The sequence below is a fragment of the Eptatretus burgeri genome, chromosome 9, assembly GCF_056783735.1.
Source record: "Eptatretus burgeri isolate ZD-2024b chromosome 9, Ebu_testis_v1, whole genome shotgun sequence".
Classification (NCBI taxonomy): Eukaryota; Metazoa; Chordata; class Myxini; order Myxiniformes; family Myxinidae; genus Eptatretus; species Eptatretus burgeri.
In genome coordinates, this window is record NC_140969.1 from 4094661 (window position 1) to 4117173 (window position 22513).

Below are 22513 nucleotides of genomic sequence, written 5' to 3' on the forward strand. Positions count from 1 at the left end.
GATTCGAACCCTGGCTCGACAGCTTAGAGGCGAGTGTACGTACATCGAGGCCATCCTGTCAGCCGAACACTTCTAATGAAACTCCCAAAATTCAGAACCACTGCTCACCTCCAATTATTCGTTCATATTTTTCCCCTCCTGTGGAACCAACTTCCACATTCGCTTCAACCTCGCTCTTATCTCCAGGTCTTCAAGACAGCTGTTCACCACCATCTCAGATCACCCCCCATCCAAAACCATGATCTCTTCTACTTCCATTAAACCTCCCCAGGCCAACCTCTTTCCAAGTTTCCATTTTTTTTCCTTCCTAAGAGTTTGCTTCTGTATCCATCTTGTCCACCTCCTATGTCCTCCCCTTGCCCTCATTCGTCTCCACATCCCTTATTTCTCCAAGTCTCCCTCTATGTCATCCCTCATCCCTGCTGTTGGTGTGTGTGTGTGTGTGTGTGTGTGTGTGTGTGTGTGTGTGTGTGTGTGTGTGTGTGTGTGTGTGTGTGTGTGTGTGTGTGTGTGTGTGAAAAAAACAAATGACATGTGAGTATGTCTATTAGTTACGTACTGTTTGAATGTGGCTTGGACTGTGCCTCGTTCGATTAACTCCGTTACATCCTGGAAAGTAACTTTTTGATGTTAAGACACCATAAAGCCTTTCGACCCCTTCCAGTCCTTTATAACCCTTAAGACCCTTTACACCCCTTCAATCCCGAACACCCTTTCTACCCCTTACACCTGTAGACCATTTTAGATCCACTAGATCCTTATACCCCTTACAGCTCTTCAACTCTTGGACCCTTTAAAGACCCTTTAACACCCTTTAGACCCTTAGACTCTTTAAAAGCCCTTTAGCCATGTTCGACCATTAAGATCCCTTCCACATTTTAGACCCTTTATTCCCCATAGATCCTGAAAACCCCTTAGTCCCCTTACACCCCTTAGATTATTGGACCTTTTAAAGACCCTTTAGACCCATTAGACCCATAACACCCCATAGACCCCTTCATACCCATTTGGACTATTTAAAGACCCTTTAGACCCATCAGGCCCTTTTGACATCTTAGTTCCTTTAAAGAACCTCAAGACCCCTGAGATCCCTTCATACCCATTTTGACCTTTTAGACCCCTTCGACCTTTACACACTTGAAACCCCATTGACCCTTTCATACCTATTTAGACCCTTTTGAGACCTTTAGACCTTCTTTGAACCATTAGACACATTTCAGACCTATTAGCCTTGTAAGACCCTTTGGACACTTTTGACCCCATTTGCTTTATCACCCTTTGACCCTTCTAGACCGTTTAAAGTTTAAACATTTTGGACTTGTTCGACCCCAAGACCCTTTACACCCCTTCCACCCTTTAGACTATTTTAAGACAATTTCTCGACCCTTTTTCGACCTTTTTATAACTTTTAAGACACCTCAGACCCATTTGGACCTGTTGCGGGATTTGTGGAATGATCTGAGATTAGCTTTGGCTGGATTTGCCTGCCAGGAGGAGAATGCAAGTTGTTTTGAAGCAACAGCCTCACCACAGGATTCAGAGAACCAAAAGCAGGAGGAATGGGTAAGACAACCGAAGATGAGATGGGATGAATCTGGTAACAAGAGAGAGCAGGTTTCTGTGGAAGAATTCCCAGAATGAATCAATATTAGCGGTGGTGGATATCGGGGATCAGACCATAAAAAAACAAAAAATCTCGAAATAATGGAGCAAGTGTATGTGATTATGTATACACGTATATATGTATACATGTATGTATGTGTAAACGCTCTTCACCCTTTGGTTGGACAGCTGACCTGACATTACCCACAATTGTAACCTGAAATACTTAACCTAAAGTGCCCAGAGGACCCAAAAGACCCTCCCACCATCCGAGGACCCTGAAGACCCCAAAGACCCTGAAGAACCAAAATACCCCAAAGACTCCAAAGACCCAAAATACCCCAAAGACCCAAAACACCCTGAAGACCCAAAATACCAAAAAGACGCTGAAGACCCCAAAGACTCTGAAGACCCAAAAAACCCCGAAGACTCCAAACACCCGAAAGGCCCCGAAGACCAAAAATACCAAAAATATGACCCAAAAATACCCCAAAGACCGAAAATAACTTAAAGACCTCAAAGGCCCAAAAATGCCCCAAAGACCCAGAAGACTCAAAATACCGAAAATACCCTGAAGACCCAAAAGACAAAAAAGATACCAAAGATCGACAAGACACAAAAGATACCAAGGACCCAAAAGACCTGAAAGACCCTGAGTACAAAAAAGACCCCGAGGACCCTGAAGACGTAAAATACCCAAAGGACCCAAAATACCCAGAGGATGCAAAAGACTCAGTGTCCCCAAACACACAAAAAATCCAGAGGACCCAAAATACTTCGAGGACCAAAAAGACCCAGAAGATCCAAATGACCCAAGGACACAAAAGACCCAGAAGACACAAAAGACCCTGAAGACCCAAAAGAACAAGGGCATACAAAAGACCCCGAGGACATAAAAGACCACAAGGACACAAAATACTTTGAGAACCAAAAATACCTTGTGGACCCAAAAGACCCGGCAGACCCAAAAGACACAATGGGACTATCATGGACCCATGGAAATTCTGCATAATGTAAAATTTGACTTCCGGCCCCTAACCACCCCCCCCTCATCCACACCCACGCACAATCCCATGTCCTTAACTCCTCCTCCCACCACACCCAAACTTTGTGTTCCCTTCCCCCTTTCTTCAAATCCTCAAACTCCTCAATCCCAACCCTGTCCCCTCTCTGCCCTCCCTCCCCAAAGCCAACTCTGTATCCCTCCCCCTTTCTTCTTCAAGCCCTCAACTGCCCCAAACCCCAAGTACTCGATCCCCCTTCCAATGTCAACAAGTCCATCCCCCCCTTCCCAATATCTCAATCTCCCTCTTCCAATTCCATGCACCCTCACCCTCAACTCACTGTCCTTCCCTCCCCATTTCTTCCTGCTCTTAACAACATCACACAAATATACACGGGGAAATTTAGCACATGAGAAGGCCATTCGGCCTATCATCCCTGCATTGTTCCTGTTCCCGTTTGTTTAGAACAATGTAAAAAGCAAATAAAGATGGAACGTTAAATCCACAATAACTTCCCCCTTTCTTCCCTTATTCATGGACCGGTGGTTGTGTGTTTGTTTGTTTGTCGCGCTACTCCTACAGTTGTGGGCCAATTCCACCCAGACTTGCCACATAGGGTCAGCGTGACCCCAATTAGTGTATCAAGGTGATTTTATATTTGCCGGTGGTCTTGGGGGGGGGGAGGGGGAGGGATGCAAATTCTCCATGTAAATGTGTATCAATGTAGTGCCCCCTCCAGGTAGGGGAGGGAGGGTATTGCAAGTCTCCACCATTTACAGTACAGTATTCCTGTCTCCACGTTTTTCAGTGCAGTGAGGTGTCTTGAATTGTAAGCAGTCGGTATGTTTTTGCTTTGTGCATGTAACTTCATGTTTATTTTGCCTACACAAGCTGTCAGTTGCCTATATACACCATCCAAATAAAGGTATGTGTCAGAAGAACGTGTTGCATGCTTGGAACAAGATCGCTGTAAGGCGGGTACTCTGCTAGTAAAAATATAATAAGTGTGAATATGCGAATATAGAATCTGGTCACACTTTATGACCCGCGAATACGCAGGGTCCACCAATAGTGGGACCGCGAATACATGGGACCAGCGAATGTCGGGATCCGACAGTATATCTTTTGACAAAAGGCTGAAAGGTGACATTCTTCTCTGTTTCCCACTCCCACTACTAATAAAACGCTCTTGTACCAAAGTGTGAGACTCAAATTCCCAGGTTTTGGGCACGCAGTGGCAGGTGCAAACAGATCTCTGCAGGGGATAATCTTTGGCCTGCTGAGTCTTAAAAGCATAGACATGCAGTCAGGCACAGTGCGTTCTTTTTAACTATTGGATTAGAGTTCGGTCTTCTTTCACAAACTGATGTTTAATCTGCTCGGGGGTTTTAACGTTTTAAAATTTTTGTTCTTCTTGCATTGGAGCTATGCAGCAAAGAGAGGCTTGGTTGGTGCAGAGTGAAATGACTCAATGAGGCGTTTGAAGGAAGGTAGGAGAGAAAACAGAGTTTGGGTGGAGGTGATAGGAAAAGCTGTTAAGGAGGCAACAATGGAAGGAGAGAAACATAAAACCAAGTCAAAAGGGACATATGTTGGGTGATTCCTTCAAGTTCATCTTTTCAATCCATAAAATTCATCCTAAATTACTTATATTATTTGGAGTGCATATTCATAAAGGAAGTGAACCTTCCCAACTCAGAGAAATCTCAATCATCTAATGATTATTGGATGATGGAGATTCTCAACATTGTTGTCACATTGTCACAGCAGTTGAATATGCTGCACCATTACCGGTAAGGTTGTTAGTTTCTAACCCTAACCCTAACCCTAACCCTAACAAAAGGGCAAACGAAAGGCCGAGAGAAAATCCAGAAAAGAGCAATGAGGATCGTTCTCAGTAACCAGCACAACTCCTATTCTGATGCCCTCATAGTGAATGAGATTGAAACACTTGAGGAAAGAAGAATAAACTTATGTTTCGAGGTTGCATCCTCTTGTGTCAGGTCAGGTCAGGTATGGTAGCATTTGCTGGAGCAGCACGTCGCTGCATCTACTTTCCGCCGGTATTCCAGAGGCCTCCGCTGGCCATCCCCCAGACAGATGCCTGGCCCATCCCCATCTACTTGAGATGCTGATCAACCTGTTTCGACCACAAGGCATGTGGTTGGCCCATTGGCCAACTGATCAACCACAGACTCGAGTGCGGCATATCATGCGTCCTTCACGGTGAGATCACTCGCCTCAGTCAGAGCATATACAGAGACCAGGGAAATGACACCCAAGGAGTGACGAATCCTTCTTCTCATAATACGCTCGTTGACCGGTGTTACCGGAAGCTGTTCAGGAGGTACTTCCACGGAGTGGGTTTTCAGTTTTCTTTGCGTTTTTGGTGTGTTTTGCGGTGTGAAGGGTTTTACGGTGTGAAGGGTTTTACGGTTGCTGGAGTGCAAATCCTGCCACCAAACTCCTCTTTTGTGCGATCCCAGAAGTACTGTGATCATCACTGCAGCCTTGTGGTACTCGCAAATAAATAACCGACCAATGCCGAACAGCAAGAGACCAAAATAACATGATTCCATTTTGTTAAAGTGTCTCAATGAAGCAGGGGGTAGTATGATCCATTTGGTTTAACAGGTTTAATGTTGGTGGCTCAGTGGAATTATTTTTTTTCGATACTTTTCACCGACATGACTTTTGCATCCGACATATTTATGAATTTTAACTTGCTTTCTTCTTGCATATTGTATTAATTTGAAATTTTGCTTCGGATTGAAAACAAACTAATGATTATAATGAGTTAACCCACATGGGAGTGAGAATTTAAATTGAAACTGTATTCACCTTGCTTTTCTTTGATTTATAATGAGCAGAGCCCACCTGTCGCTTTGCTGACGGACCAATTTGTCTTTGTGTTTGCCAAAAATTTGGGGGGAGAAGGGGAAGGAAGGAAAGACAAATTTACCCGTGCATAGAGTGCTTTAACCCCTACTCCCCACACCACCCCTACTCCCCACACCCTCCCCATCCTCACGTCCTGCTCCCCCCTCCCCCCAGCCCACGTTCGTCCTGATGTCCCTTTCCACTAGAAATATCACACACACAATGACAGGCTTTGACAGGCCCCTCTGAAACATTGTTTTTTATTGGGGGGAAATAAGTGAAGGAGGACAAATTTACCCATGCAAAGAGTGCTTTTACTTCAGTGTTGCCCAGGTGAAAAAGGAAATTGTAATACCCTTGACCACCAACACCAGGTGGTGCTACGCGGTACACATTTACATTGAGAATTCACTCCATCCATTCCTGCCCCCCACATCCTGGCACGAGGCCACACCCACATAGTCTATGTTACCCCCACACAAGGTTGTATTTCTTTACCTGAGTTTGGAGCTTTTAACTTAAAAGATGTGGCTGTGCACATAAGAGAGAGTGAGAGAGAAGGGAAGGGGAGAGAGTGGGGGTGGGGAGAGAGAGAGAGAGATAGAGAGAGAGAGAGAGAGAGAGAGAGAGAGAGAGAGAGAGAGAGAGAGAGAGAGAGAGAGAGAGAGAGAGAGAGATATATATATATACATACATATATATATATATATATATATATATATATATATATATATATATATATATATATATATATATATATATATATATATATACATATATATATATATATATATATATATATATATATATATATATATATATATATATATATATATATATATATATATATATATATATATATATATATATATATATATATATATATATATACACAGTAGACCAGGTGTTGTCGGCAGCGTGTAACTCGTCACTTCGCCTAAGTTGGCAGCGTCAAAAAGTCCCGAATTTATCTCATGTTAAATCCCTTTGAATAAAGGGTCATCCCTCTGTAAGTCGTCATCTCTAAGTCGTCACTTCGTCGAAGTCGTCAGATGTTGTCCATTCCCACGTAATGGAAACTCAAGTAAATTACCACTCCTAACTCGTCACACGGAACTGCTGCCTCGTGAGAAGCCCGATTTCATGGAATCGTGATGTTCGCTCATTGGTGTACACCGCCAGTGATAGGCTATTTATAACTGCGTACACACGTTGAACGCACTGCAGGCAGGACAATGGCGACTAAGCGTAAGCTTACAACTAAAACCTACCAAGAAAAATACGACATTATCCAGTTTTGCGAGGCAAATCCACTGATGAAGAAAACAGACATAGCTGAGAAGTTGGACATCAAACGGCAGACATTGAACGATATCTTAAAGAATAAGGGCAAGATATTTGGACAAGTGGAGAAGATCGTGAGGCCGGTGGGAAGTGTGAAATGTGTGTCCTTTGAAGTTGTCGATGACGCGCTCATCATCTGGTTTCGGCAAATGTCGGCTCAGCCAAATATTCGGTTTCGGCCGATTCGGCCAAATATTCGGCTGATACTGTCTTTCGGTGAAGGATTGCCCAGCCAACATCATGGAATACAATGACCGGTTTGAATCCTTTCTCAGCACCAGATGCCCAAGAGTTTGAGGCAGTCAAACATAACGGATTACTTCGCGAAGAAGTAAAGGATCGATCGAGCTTAGTGTTGAAGTCCGATCAATGTTTTATATTGGCTTGTTTTGTACATTACCGCACTCACTTACACATAGGCATTGAGTGGTAATCATCACCACGATGACTGTGTGTCATGTAATTTGTCACCATACCATCACCGATGGTATACGAGTTGTCTTACAGAGTTGTTCATTATCTTTACTTTTGATAAACTGATTCATGAATTCCATCTTTGCTTGATCACTTTCCAACTCACCAACTCACCCCCACCTATGCCCCGAGGATTGTGTTTTCCTTTTGGTACAATAGCCGGCTCTCACACATATGTGTCCAGGCCACGCGCGACTTCATCCTTCACCCCACAGTCATCATGAATGTTCCCATACGCGTAAGTCGTCACATTTCTAAGTCGTCACTTTTTTCTCGGTCCCGATGGTGACGACTTACGCCTAGTCTACTGTATATATATATATATATATATATATATATATATATATATATATATATATATATATATATATATATATATATATATATGGGTGGGGGAGAGAGAGAAAGAGAGAGAGAGGGGGGAAGAGGGAGAGTGGGGGGGGAGAGGGAGAGAGAGTGGGGGGAGGAGGAGAGAGAGAGGAGGAGAGAGATATGGGGGGGAAGATAAATAGAGAGAGAGGTGGGGGGATAAAGAGAGAGAGCGAGAGAGAAAGAGAGAGAGAGATGAGGGGGGAGAGATAAGGGGGGAGAGAGATGGCTGGTGGGGCGGGGGAGAGAGATGGGGGGTGGGGCGGGGGAAAGAGACAGACACAGACACAGACACAGACTGACAAACAATGGTGTATATATCTGGTGCCGATGGAAAGTGTACACCCACTTTAAAGGTTTTCACATTTTGTTGCCTTACAGACCCAAATTAAATTGCATTAAATGAGTTTTCCCACCTTTATTTACACATCGTAAACCCACAACTTCCAAATGAAAAACAAATTCCACAAGTTTCAGAAAATTAATTAAAAATACAAAACTAGATTACCTTGGTTGGATGTGTCCACACTCCTTATAATTGCAATTGTAAGTTAGTTCAGATGTAACCAATCACCTTCAAAAGCACACGCCAAGTTAACTGGCTTCCACCTGTGTTAAAATGTCATGATTTTTTATCATTTCAGAATAAAATCAGCTGTTCCTGTAGGTTTCCTCTGCTGTGTAGTGCAGTTCATAGCAAAGACTCAACCATGAGCCCCAAAGAGCTTTCAAAAGACCACCGGGATAAACGTGCAAGGGGTACATCAGTGGATGGGCATAAAAATATTTCAAAAGCCTTGATTATCCCTTGGAGCACAGTCAATACAATCATTAAGAAGTGGAAAGCGTATGGTACCACCAAGACCCTGCCTTGATTAGGCCGTCTGATGAAGACCAACAAAAGACTGATCAGAGAGGCCACCAAGAAGCCAATGACAACTTTGAAAGAGCTGCAGGCCTTTATGGCAAAGACTGGTCACTGTGTGCACGTGACAACGATATCCCAAGCTCTCCATAAGTCTGGCCTGTATTGTAGGGTGGCAAGAATGAGGCCATTACTCAAAAAAGCCTACCTTCAGTCCCACTTTAGGTATGCAAAAAAACACTCCAGAGATTCTGAAGCCATGTAGCAAAAAGTTTTGTGGACTGACAAAACCAAGAAGGAACTTTTTTGCCAAAATGCAAAACGTATCATTTGGCGCAAAGCCAGCACAGCACATCACCCAAAGAACACCATCCCTACTGTGAAGCATGGTGGTGGCATCATCATGTTTTGGGGATGTTTCTCATCAGCAGGGACTGGGCACTTGTCAGGATAGAAGAGGAAATGTATGTCAGAAAATAGAGAAAAATTCCAGAGGAAAACCTGTTGCCCTCTGCAAGAAAGCTGAAATTGTGATGGAAGTTCAGCTTTCAGCATAACAATGACCCGATGTACACAGCCAAAGTTACACTGGTGTGGCTAAGGAACAAAAAGATAAATGTCCTTGAGTGGCCCAGTCAGATTCCCGACCAAGACCCAATTGAAAATCTGTGTCATGACTTGAAGATTGCTGTCCATCAACGCTCCCCACACAACTTCACTGAGCTTGAACAGTTTTGTTTAGAAGAATTGGTAAGGATTGTCCAATCAAGGTGTGCAAAGTTGGTGGAGACCAATCCCAATTCCCAGATTCACAGCTGTAATTGCTGTCAAAGATGCTTCCACCGAGTATCAACTCAGGGGGTGGACACTGATCCAACCAAGATATTCTAGTTTTGTGTTTTTAATTAATTTTCTGAAATGTGTTGAATTTGTTTTTTCACTTGGAAGTTATTGGTTATGATGTGAAAATAAAGGTGGAAAAAGTCTGATTTAATGAAATACAATTCCAGGCTATATGGTAACAAAAAGTGAAATTGTTGTAAGGGGGTGAAGACTTTCTCTCGGCATTGTACATCCATAATTAGACAATTTTATTTGGGCAACATTTTAGTACATTCCCATTTTGATGTTTTTGTTGGTGAATTGTTTTATCAAATATTTTATATTGATATGAAATGTTGAATATATTTACATTTGTGAATTGTCATACAATTCAGGGGAAGCTGCGAAATGATAATAAAAGTGAACTGAACGGAAAAAAAAACCCATTGGGTCTTCCCAAAGCAACTGTGGTGATGGATGCCCTTGGGAAAGACAAGACAACCGGTCAAGCTCAAATTGAAAGCAGGATAGACATGCCAACAATGATGCCAAATTGGGTCGGATGGATCCTCAAACGTGGAATTGTGCAATATTACACCTGGTATACGTGTCTACCAAAATTTTGTAGTGAGTGTACGGAACAGGATACCAGCACCTTGTAAGAAATCAAATGGCTGTGAATTAATAACCGAGCATATTTCCTTCCTGTCTCATTACTTTTTGTAACACAGTATACAGTACATTGCCCATAAGTCTGTTTTTTTATATAAACAAAAAAAAAAACTTTTGAAATTCTGAGAAACCAAATCAAATTGAAACTCACAAATAGCAAATACACCAGTTGGTTGTCTGTTATTGAAATGGTCAATTATATGTTTATATGTTAGTTTATATTACAAGTTCTAGGATCATTGTTATGTAACTTATGAAGTTCTCTGAACAAATATACATACACCTGGGATGATGATTTCCTGAAATCAGATCAATGAAAAGGTTCCCAACAAAAATGCTTCAACTTTAATGTCTTTATGGTCAACGACCAAATCATTTCAAACCCACTACATGGGGCTTTTCAGATGACTACATGCTGAATTTGGTTTTGGTGTATAAATTTGAGGATCCTGGAAGAGCAAGAAGACAGGATGAAATGGCAGCACACTGATAGTGTGGTCACAGTTGGACACAACAAGCAAGGAAAAAATGAATAGCGAGAGAGAGAGAGAGAGAGAGAGAGAGAGAGAGAGAGAGAGAGAGAGAGAGAGAGAGAGAGAGAGAGAGAGAGAGAGAGAGAGAGAGAGAGAGAGAGAGAGAGAGACAGAGACAGAGACAGAGACAGAGACAGAGACAGAGACAGAGACAGACACACACAGAGACCCCCAGTAACCTGCTTGTAAAAGGTTGACATTAGGTATTAATAATGGGGATAGCCTGGTGTTGGCTTAGCGGTTAAGGTGGATGGCTTGAGACTATAGAGTCCCGAGTTCAAGCCCCTGTCAACCGTTGAATTAGCACCAGGTGGGGTTGACTCAGCCTGTCATCCTTCTGAGGTTGGTGAAATGAGTACCATTGTACTGGCGTAGTAACTATTCGGTGTAACCTGCATTGGAGTGGTGACCTGTCCAGGATTGTACTTTCCTTGCCAATGAAACTGCCTCAGCAGCCCGATGCACCTTTATGGTGCGAAAGGAATGGTATTATTATAATGGGGGTAGAAAAGATTACAGGAATGGATGAGGTTCCTCATTTTGAAACTCTGGAGTGAAGCATATGATTGATCTGTCTCTGGAAAGCAGTTGCACAAATTGGAGAAAATGAGCCCAAAAGGGTGGAGGTGGGTGTGAGCCTCGATTTTGGGAGTTTAACCGAAAATATGTTACTGGAAGAATGCATACGTCTTGGAGGGGTCAGAGAGCGGATGGAGGTAAACCCAAGGAGAAATGGTATTTGAGAGCTTTGGATTCCACACAATCCAGGAGAGACAGATATGATGTTGGGATGCCAGCCCATTAGGGGGGGGGAGGGGAGAGCAGTACCCCCATAGATCTATACACAAAGGCCTTGTCTGTGTATGGTTTTGATTTTTCAAGGAATGATGGTGAATGCCTAGCCTACAGCTGACTTTGAAGACCAGATTTCGTGTATGGTCGATCCATGAGAGATAATGTCTGTTAGTGAGATTGTACGACTGATGGTTACTGCACAATTTCTGCAGTTTTTCATACTTTAAACTAAACATTTCATAATTTTCTGAGATACTTGCTAAACTTGACACTAAATACAATATTATTTTGGTATTTGTTGTATTCAAGACATTAATTACTAATTTGCATCGATTGTAAATGTACACCTTTGGGTTTTTTCAACACAAAGTCAAGATTCATGGGAGAGCTGGAACACAAAAACGATGAGGAAGCAGGAGAACAAAATGAACAGTAGAAAGAGGGTGGGGGGTGGGGGGACACCAACAGCAAGGTTGGAGGACAAAATAGAGGGAGATTTGGACAAATAATGGATGTGGGGAGGAATGAGAGATAGGGGAGGGTATACGGGGTGGACAAGATGGATAGAGAAGCAAACTCTCAGGAAGGAAAAACTGGGAATTTAGAAGGAGGTGGGCTTTCGGGGGAAGAGGAAGAGGTAACGGAGATACAGAAGATCATGGTTTTGGATGAGGGATCTGAGATCGTGGTGAACAGCTGTCTTGAAGACCTAGAAGGAAGACTGAGGTTGGAAGGGAATGTGGAAGTTGGTTCCACACAGCTGGGGCACAAAAGGAATGAACTAGATCACCACTCGGTAGAGCGCATACCTTCGCTGGGCTGAACAGTTTCCATTTTGTATTCAACTGATAGGGTGGATCTGCATCCGGACCTGAACCGAAATCGAATTGGCGTATTCTTGTCACACACCCAACTCATCCACCATGTTTTGTCATAACCCATCCATACCTTTTTGAGACATCGTGTTATATATCGTTTTTGGCCTGATCTCTCAATTGTGAAGAATCACTTTAGAAAATTCTAGTATCCACATCCGTATCCAGATCTTCACAAAAATATCATCAATTCGTTCATGTCACACACCCAACTTGTCCACCAAGTTTTATCTGAATCTGTTCACAACTTTTTGAGATATCGTGCTCTGCTGTTGGAACCCACTATTTCCAGGGGATACGTTCCTGGAAAATGCCACGGATGGCGAATCTGTGAATAGCGGGGCATTGTTTTAATAGGAAGTGGGAGGGGGGGGATAGGTTCCCAGCGGTTCGTGATTCATTAAGGGAAATAAAAAAATCATGTGAAAAACCGTGAAAACATGAAAAAAATGCAAATACACCCCCAAAAATGCGAGACAAACAGCAAAAATGTGAAGCACAGGGCCAGGAATGTCGAAGCAGGTCGCATTTTATAAACCGTGAATACGCATGGTCCACAAGTAGCAAATCTGCAAATGGTGGGGTCCGACAGTATATCATTTTTGGCCCAATCTCTCAATTGTGAAGAATCACTTTTAATAATTCTAGTATCCAGACCCAGAGCTGGATCTTCACCAAAATATCATCAGTTCGTCCTTGATACACATCCAACATGTCCACCAAGTTTTCTCCGAATCTGTCCATAACTTTTTCAGATGTCCTGCTCACAGAAACACAAACAGCCAAATGGATGAAAACAAAATCTCCGTCCACCTTTGGTGGCAAAGGTATTAAGGTAATGTGAGCAGTGATTTTGGATTTTGGGAGTTTCACCAGAAAGAGGTTGCTGGTGGACCACGTGTACCCTGCAGAAACCTTAGGGGGACAAAGCATGGACAGAGCAGAGGGTGCAAGACCATAAAAGAGGTGGCAGAAGACAGAGAAACAACCAACCTGTCTTCAATGGGAAAGTGACAGGTTCATCGACCCAGCTTCATCGCAGGAGATTCCAATGATCCTTCAGGTCTTCATTTCAATGGCATGGTGCGAGGCAGGAGAGCCAGCCCAGAGGGAAGAGCAGTACTCCATCAAGCTGTGGATGAAGACCATGTAGGTGGATCAGAGTTCAGGTCTGCCAAGGAAGGACTTTGTATGATGGAGGATGGCCAGTTGGCAGCTGGCTTTGGAGGCTAACTTAGAAATGTGGTTTGCCCAATAAAGACCATGGCTGATACTGAGAACCAGGAGTTTGAATGACTGAACTGCTTCAAGAGGATTGTTAGGAAAGTAAATAGGAGTGTTTGTCATGTGGTCCATTTGGAGAGAGAGAGAGAGAGAGAGAGAGAGAGAGAGAGAGAGAGAGAGAGAGAGAGAGAGAGAGAGAGATAGATAGATAGATAGAGAGAGAGAGAGAGAGATAGATAGATAGATAGATAGACAGACAGACAGACAGACATATATATATATATATATATATATATATATATATATATATAGATTGAGTGAGATTTGTCAGGAATGAAAGACATATTCCAAGTATTTAACCATCTTGTGATTTTGCTAAGGTCTGCAGAGATGGAAGAGGCTGCAGCCTGCCTGTCTGAAGGATGGAAGATTTCACGGCAAACATTGAAGCCATTAGCAAACAGACAAAGAGGATTTTCCAGAGAGTCAGAGTGATCATTGATGAAAATTATGAATCGGACTGGGCCCAGAACACTGTCTTGGGGAACTCCAGCCTTAATAGGGAGAGGAGATACACTGAGAGCCACACGTCGGCTTCGCGCTTAGAGGAAGTCAGTTAGCTTGCCATGTGCATCGTTGGCTTTTGATGTCATAGGCAGAGAGTGTGGAGAGCAAGGTGCAGTGCCAGACTGTATCGAAGGCTCGAGATATGTCTATAAAGACTACCCTGATCTCATCTCTGATATTGAAGGCCTCTATCGATTCTTGGTAGAGTACAGGCAACATGTCCAAGGTAGAGTAACCTGGTCTCAATCCGAATTGATGATCTGATATGGGGCCATTGGAGAAAAGGAAGGATTTTATATCAGCTGCAATGATAGATTCCATGTCCTTGCTGATGATTGGATATAAGCTATTAGGTCTGTCTTTAGTGGGATCTGTTTTTGGACCCTGTTTTATGTAATGTGGTGATGTTGGCTGACTTCCAAGCAGATGGAAGATGAAGTAGTAGGGGAAATGATTGGGTGAAAAGATCAGAAAGAGAATGAGAAAGAGCAGTAGAGCAATTTTTCAGACACATGAGCTGATGCTATCTGGTGCAGTTGCAGAATCAGTCGAGGGAAGCCATGCCAGATACTTCTTCACCTTTTCAGGTACAAAAGAGACACAGAGACCTGGAGCAGTTGGTTGCGACCGCCTAGGGTGGGTCCTTAGAGTGTGGGGTTGGGGACACAAGATGTGGAAGCAAACAGAATGGAGACATTCGGCTTTCTCATGCGTGTAGTCAGCTGTGGTGCCATTTCAATTGAAGGCAGGGGTGGAGGGGGAACATTCTTGAGATCAAATGGATGATCAAATACTCCAATAGAGTCATCAGAAGGAACCCACATAAGTAAAGAGCAAAGATGGAGTCATCAGGAGGAACCTGGATGGGATTCGTGTTTTAGCCGCTGCTCCACAACCCTCAAACCCATCCAGGTGCAGCCAAGTGAACCTTATAGAAAAATTCCTGCGAGAATTCATTTCTCCCTAGACAGATAGACAAAGAAAGAGAAATAAAGAGTAAAAGAGATGAAAGAGAGGAAAAAGCAAGGATTTTAATAAATAAAGAGAATTGTGAAAAAGTATAAAGAAATGCGAAGGAACAAAGAACAAAAATGTAGGGAAGAACCCGGTCAGATAGATTTCAGCAGTTACCCCACAGGCTCAAATGCAGCAACAGGTACAAGCAACAGGTACAATAGACAGACTTTAGAAAGTGCCACCAGCTTTTGGCAGAGGGAGATATAAGTTTGAAAGTTCAATTGTGAGGTCGGACAGATGTTGTTTTCTGGCTTTCCTGAGAGTGGACACACACTTGTTGTGGACTTTGTGGAATGATCCGAGATTGGTTTTGTTCGGATTTGGTTTCCAGGAAAAGAGGACAAGTTGTTTCGAAGCAACTGCCTCACCACAGGATTCAGATGGGATGTTGTTGTCAGAGAGAGTTGTCGTGTAGTCATCACTGTTTGAAGGATAGTACAACACACAGACAAATGAGAGGTGCGAGTGGAGGGGAAGTTGCAGCCAAAGGTACTCCTGTTGGTTAGGAGCTGTAAGGTCAGTACACTGCCAGTGAGAAATTGAGTTATCGATATAAAGTGTAACTTGGCCGCCGGTGCGGGGTTCAGCCATACCAAATTACTCTCTCTACCTCGAATTGAGTATATGGTTCATCACCATGAGATCTCCATGAATGATGAACAGTTCTCCATATTAGAACGTGGCATTTTCTCATTTCACTTTAAATACATCAATGTTATCCACTAACTTTGAGTTGATAGGTTCTGTGTTCGTGTTCGCTTCTGAACCCCTGGCTTGTGCTGTTGTGAACGTGTGTTTAAATTTCATTTCCTATATATGTTTGCCTATTGTTTATCCTGATCTATGTGCAAGAAGTCAGTCTGTCACTCACCCAGTATATTCATTTTTGAAAATGTTCCTTCCAAACACTGAGATGACGTCGCCTCCGGCTTTGGCCACGGCTTCAGTCGTAGTCAATTTGAAAGAGATTATCCTGGAGTGCAATGAACGTGACTGAAATCTACACTTTCAGTTTAGATCTTTTGCTGAGTGTTATTGTTTGATGGACATTCGGAGATGCAACCTCAGCATTGTACGACGAAATCATGTGCAGCAGTGGATGTCTGAGAGTGCAACTGTGGAACCTTATGAATGTCGATGGATTCGTTCAGTTTGCATCAACTTCGCAGTAACTTTCATCCCATTCTGTATTCCGTTGAGGAATGGAATACGAGTTTTTGGAGTCTTGGACTGTCGCAATTCCGTCTCGTTCTGGAACCTTGTTAACGTCCTCCATACGTGTGAACTGGCTCGGATTATTTATCAACGAACTGTAACAATGCCAGCATTTACTGCAATTGTATTCACGGTTCGTGTTTACCTGAAAAAATGCTGCGGCTGTTACTCATGCATAATTAAGTTAACTTTTAGGGGAGTTGCTCAAGAGTGTTCAGGAGTGCTGGTTAAATGATAATCGAGATAAATATGACACCTGAGTAAGTGCATTACTCCCTTAGGTCATCGGAGGGGCACAAAAATACACTAAAAACAGATTTTTACGACATTACGACATTTGAAATTCTCTCAAAAGCACTTCACCACAAATGTATTGTTTCAAACTGGTTATTGTTTCAATGTTTTCTTAAGATGAGCTGGATTTCTAATTTTTGTCCCATGTCATTCTAACGTCGATTCATGTTATTGTTTGTGGCATGATCATGGGGTCGGTGTCTATCGACGATGGATGAGCAATGCGTGTTCTGGCTTTTGGCTCTCCGGCGCGGGCAGGTGCTCCAGATTTGTCCCAAAGACATGAGGGCAGACATCTGCGTCCACCTCAACAGGCGGGTCTTCAAGGACCACCCAGCGTTTCGCTTGGCGAGTGATGGTTGCCTACGCGCTCTTGCTGTCGAGTTCGAAACGGTGCACTGTGCTCCCGGGGACCTGATCTACCACGCTGGAGAAAGCATCGACATGTTGTGCTTTGTCGTGGCCGGATCTCTCGAAGTGGTACAGGACGATGAGGTTGTGGCCATTTTGGGTAAGCATCTGCATGTGCTGTCTCACGACATCTCGATTCCTTGGAATTGCAAAATGTAGATTTTGATCCCGACTCACCCCCACACCCCCTTCTCCACCTACTGTTGTACCCTCCATCTGCTGGTAATCCATCTTGCTGTGTGTGACAAATATATATGTCAGCATCTGTCCAGGCCATGTCATTTTGCTGTCCATGTTCAGCTTCTCCTCCATGAACCTTGACCACATGCCCTCCAAGAAAACAAAACCACATATAAATCAATTCGGTTTCTGTTTATGTTTCCCATGTATGGTTTGTAAGTGCATTACTCTTTTATCTTGCTGTGTAATGAACGACAACTTTAAATTATGTTAAAATGTAAATGCAAGACGTAAGTAACTCAAATGCTGTAAAACATCGATTTTTCTGACAAGAAGAAAATGCACATCATGGGGAAATCATGTTAATCAATATTCCTAATCAATGTCGAAGTATTTCAATGTCCTTGCAGAACTGACAAGGTGTATTCCAGAGGTAGTTTACTTACCTTTGACCTATCTAGTCTGGGTTTGATTATAAACTGTCGGATAACTGCTTCTAAGGCAAAGATAGCTCAATTAAGGTGTACCGCCCCTCACTTGGACATTAAGCTGGGTGTCCCATCAGCTAACAGTAGCTGGTGGATGTTAAAAATCCGCAAAGTCTCTTTAGAGGAAGAGTCGGCAAATTATCAGGAAGTACCTCAACAAATATCAAATTCCTGCCCTAAATCTTGAGGTGCACTGCTGCCCCTGGGTAATGATGCAGTCAGCGGACCAAATTTGTTATTGTCTCTCGGTCCAGTATTCATTCACAAACGGTGATTTAATTACTTGTGAATGCCTGGTGATGGCTTAATGGTTCGGGTGGTGGGCTTGGGATTCTAGGATCCTGAGTTCAAATCCCCCTTGGCTGTTGAATTAATACCAGGTGGGGTTGACTCTGCCTGTCATCCTTCCGAGGCCAGCGAATTCAGTGCCAGCATCGTGGTATCCTGAGTCGGAGTGGTGACCTGTCTGGGATTGTGCCCAATAGTCAAGGAGACTGCTTAGGCAGCACCAATGCTCTGCACAGAGTATGGTCCTGATGGATGGATGGATTACGTGTTAAATTGAAGATTTGCAAATACAGTATATTCATTTCCTGAGTACTGTCTGTCTGTCTGTCTGTCTGTTTGTTCGTTTGTCGGTATGTCAGTTGCTTGCATGTTGCAATTCCAGACCAATCGTCTTGAAACCTGACCAACTGATGGAGCTATTCAAAAGTTAGAAGCGTATTGTTTTTGAGGTCAAAATGTCAAGAACACATAAAATCTACCATTTTCATGCAGGTGTCTTCTCGCATGCGCGCGCACACACACACACACACACACACACACACACACACACACACACACACACACACACACACACACACACACACACACACACACACACACACACACACACACACACACACACACACACACATACACATACACATACACGTCTGAAGCCTCGGTCGACCCATATACCCTTGACGGTGCAGACCATTTAGACCCTTTAGAAGCTTTAGACCTGTTGGACCCTTTAGACCTTTAGAGCCCTTCAAATACTTCAGACCATTCATACTAATTCAGACCCTTTTTAGCCCCTTTAGACCCCTTTTTATACATGATCTAAGGCTTATAGTGGAGCTGCCCCCCCCCCACACACACACATACACACACACACACACACACACACACACACACACGAACATACACAACACAACACAAGACTGTTAGATGAGACAGCCACAGCCAATATGAGGATTTTCCGTGCTCTTATCGTTTTAAATGCTGAATGTCGTGCAAGGAAGCAGCAAGTACCATTTTATAAGTTTTTGGAATGACTGGACCAGCATTCGAACCACCGACCTCCCCAATTCAGAGCAGAAACTCTAACCGTTACTCCACCGAGTCTGAATTTCATTTATCTACGGACAACGCATGAAATGTTTAATGTCTTGTTCAGGATATTCCCTTTACTGGGTGGACTGGTCTATAAAATTGGGAATTTAATCTTTTTCCTGGTGTTGGCTGCAGTACATTCATTCTCAAGGAGAAGTAGGGGGTTGTAGCTCTGCTAAGCTCATGCCTAATAGACGCGGCCTATGCAAGTGGTTCGCCAAAAGAGCCTTTTCAAATTTAAATTGTTCCTGGGTGCCCCAGAACTGTTTTGTGAACCACAGACAGGTTATTGTGTGACAGGCATTTGCTCTTGGTCAGGATGCATGCAGCAATACCTGGTGTGGCACTTGCTTCTTGGTACCCACTGTAGTAATGGGCAGGGGTTCACACTATTTTTTTAAATTCGGTTCTCCAATGAGTACCAGCAGAAATGGTTTGGTACTCACGAATTTTTTTTTTTATCAGTTTTGAGTGTGCTCGTCTGCTTTCCAATCGCCACTCTGGTTTTTAAAGTGCCACTCAGCTTTGTGTGCATCTTACTCCTCGAAGCGTTCTCTCAAAACGTCCAATCCAGATAAGACTCTCATAAGCTGCTCTTTTTTTTGTTCCTGACCTCCCGAACTTCCTCTTCCTTCTTGCTTGCACATTCCCTGACATCTTTGTTTTTAAATCTTATAAATAATAAACTTACAATATAGTTTATAAATTATATTGTTACAGTTTATGAATGTAATTTTGCAGACTTAAATTTTGAAATCAGTGTATCAGAATTATCATGGAAGAATCTTACCTCCACGAGCTGAGAAAACCCCCTCTTATTCCTCTTCGCTGCGTGGTTTCCTTCGGTCAATATTTTTTTTAATCCAACAAGTTACAAGTTATAATATAACTTATAATGTCATGATTTATAAATTTAATTTTGTACACTTAAATTTTAAAATTCACAGTACTGAACATCCGAATTAAAATGGAAGAATGTTGTCTTCACGAGCTGAGAAAAACCTTCTGTCAAAAGCTTCTGTTGTGGTGGAAGTTTGCTTTTGAGATTTCTCAGCATCGTTGAAGTACAAATTTAGTTTTCTTTCCCATGCACGAGTACCTGCGTACCAATTGTGAGTACCTGCGTACCATACCAAACCATCGTCTTCAAGGCTGTCCTAATCAATACCCCACAAGGCAAGTCAATATTTGTCGCACTTCTCATTGCAAATGCACGACATATCATCACCACTATTCCTTCCTGTTCATATGTCTAAAACCTAAAATCATGCATGTGTGCATTTCATCTATATATTAATACTGAAGGGCCAATTTTGTGCTCCTCCTAGCGGTCGCGTCACGCTTTTCTCGGTACTGTGACCTGGACTGAAAGAGACTTCGTACCTGTAAGAGTGCATCGCACATAGTGGCAATAGTCAACTTTCAAATCTGAAGCAGAATAAACACTTTTCGTTTTACATTCGTTTACATGGCGACGTGTGACGTCACCGCTGAGAGGCGTCAGGACGTCATGACATCATCGGTCATTCGGTGACGTCATTACATCTGCCGTCGACAGACTGTTACCGCTGAGAGGTGTAATTCCACTCCTCGAAAATAGCGTCTGCAATGTAAAACCCTCTTCTGCACATGCTGACTACCTCAGAATGTGAATTTGACACAAAAAAATGTAACAAGAAACATTGTATCTTCTATCTATATATTAACACTGAAGGACCAATTTTGTGCTCCTCCTCGCGGTCGCGTCACGTTTTTCTCGGTACTGTGACCTGGACTGAAAGAAACTTCATACCTGTAAGAGTGCATCGCACATAGTGACAATAGTCAACTTTCAACTCTGAAGCAGAATAAACACTTTTCGTTGAGATGGGGGCGAGAAGTGAAGAGGCGGGGGCGGGGGATGAAGAGACGGGGGGAAAGGTAAGCAATTTTTTGGGCGTGGGTAAGCAAATTGAAAGCGGGAAACAGGGGAAAATGGGGCGGGGGCTGGGGTGAATTAGGCGGGGTTGAGTTTGAGGGGTGGAAAGGGGCGGGGGCCCGGGGGCAAGTGCGGCGCAGAATCAAGAGACGGGGGTCGGGGAGTGAAGAGGCGGGGCCGGGGTAATTAAATTTTTGGGCGGGGCTAAGCAAATTGAAGGTGGGGGGGGGAATGGGGCAGGGGCGGGGGATGAGTAGGCAGGGGCAAGCACGCTCTGTCCAGTCCAGTGTGGGTGAGCTGGTGAGGGTGGTTGAATGAACGGAATCCGTCTGTGACGGGGCTTCGGCTCGTATGGTTTTAATATAAAAAGAACATCTCCATTTAATAATAATCAGTAATATTCTCTGCATCATAATTTCACAATTAAATTTATTTCAATCCTTTTATCGTGAATAGCTCTCAAATTTCAAAATACCATATTCAAAGCATATGTGTGTGTGTATATGTATATATATATATATATATGTATATTGTTGTGGTTGACGGAATTCGCACACCACCATTCAGGTCCCTTAGGTGAGATATCTCCGTAAGTATATGTGTAGTTAGGCCCAAACCCGTTGTCTAGAGGGAATAAATGTCATTCATGCGTGCTGCGACTCTTAAGGATAGCCGTTTTTCTTTTACTATCTTTATTTTGGACCAACCGCCATTATTACCACCACCAACCACGTCTCAACAGTCATCACAACATCAACCACCCACCACAACGCCGCTTCACCACAACAGCCACGACCTTTACCGTCACACCTCGCAACCATCGCATCGCCACCGTTCTTGCGCCGCTTGTGGGTACCGGTACTGGACTCGTGCAGGGCGCGCACCGAACAGCGTGTACAAAAACATCACAGACTTCCCGCAGAAAACGGATCAAAAACGACTCACGCCCACTTTTGTTCCGTCCTATCGGAGAGCGTGGGCGATTTGGCCCCGCCTCCAGGGCGTTGGAGTGAGGATGCTATATGCAAATTCATGGATCAAAAAGCGTTCACGCCCACTATTTCTCGGGCCAATGGGGAGCGAGGTGAAAGGTCGAAGGCAGGGGGTCAAAGGCGAAGCCACGGGGCTTATATAAGCGGCTGCGTTCGTCAGAAAGGTGGTGTGCGTTGGAAAGAGTGAGTTCGGAGTTCAAGAGAGTCGTCGGTGGAGCTGGAAGGAAGTTGCGCGTTGGAACGAGCTGTGCGTTGGAACGAGTTGTCGGCGGAGCTGTGGAGAGGTGGCGGCGGCGAAGACGGACGAGGGGGTGCTCGCGTCGGTGCCGGGAGCTGAAGGCGGGAGGCCGACGGCGCGACCTGGTCGAGGTGGAGACGCTCGTCGCGGGACCCGAGGCAGAGTAAAAATCCTCCTTTCCCCGAGCATCAGCAACCCCCTCCTGTTTCCCCCCCGCGCTGAGATGTGGTTGTCCCCTGTGTGTGTGGTGCAAGGTGTGAGTGCATCCCCGTGTGTGGATGAAACCGCCAGTATGGATGAGAGACCGCGGGTGAGTGCCCCCGCGTGTGTGAGTGAGACACCGCGTGCGAGTGC

General features: G+C 43.8%; 1 protein-coding gene across 3 annotated transcripts in view; it reads left to right on the forward strand.

The window, feature by feature from the left end:
- KCNH1 (potassium voltage-gated channel subfamily H member 1) overlaps positions 1 to 22513 on the forward strand; it is a 559936-nt gene that overhangs the window by 341125 nt on the left and 196298 nt on the right. For all 3 annotated transcript variants that reach the window (XM_085893962.1, XM_085893960.1, XM_085893961.1), the window contains one exon: positions 16811 to 17063. In XM_085893962.1, the coding sequence (XP_085750088.1) occupies positions 16811 to 17063 (253 nt within the window). The remainder of the gene's footprint in view (positions 1 to 16810; positions 17064 to 22513) is intronic.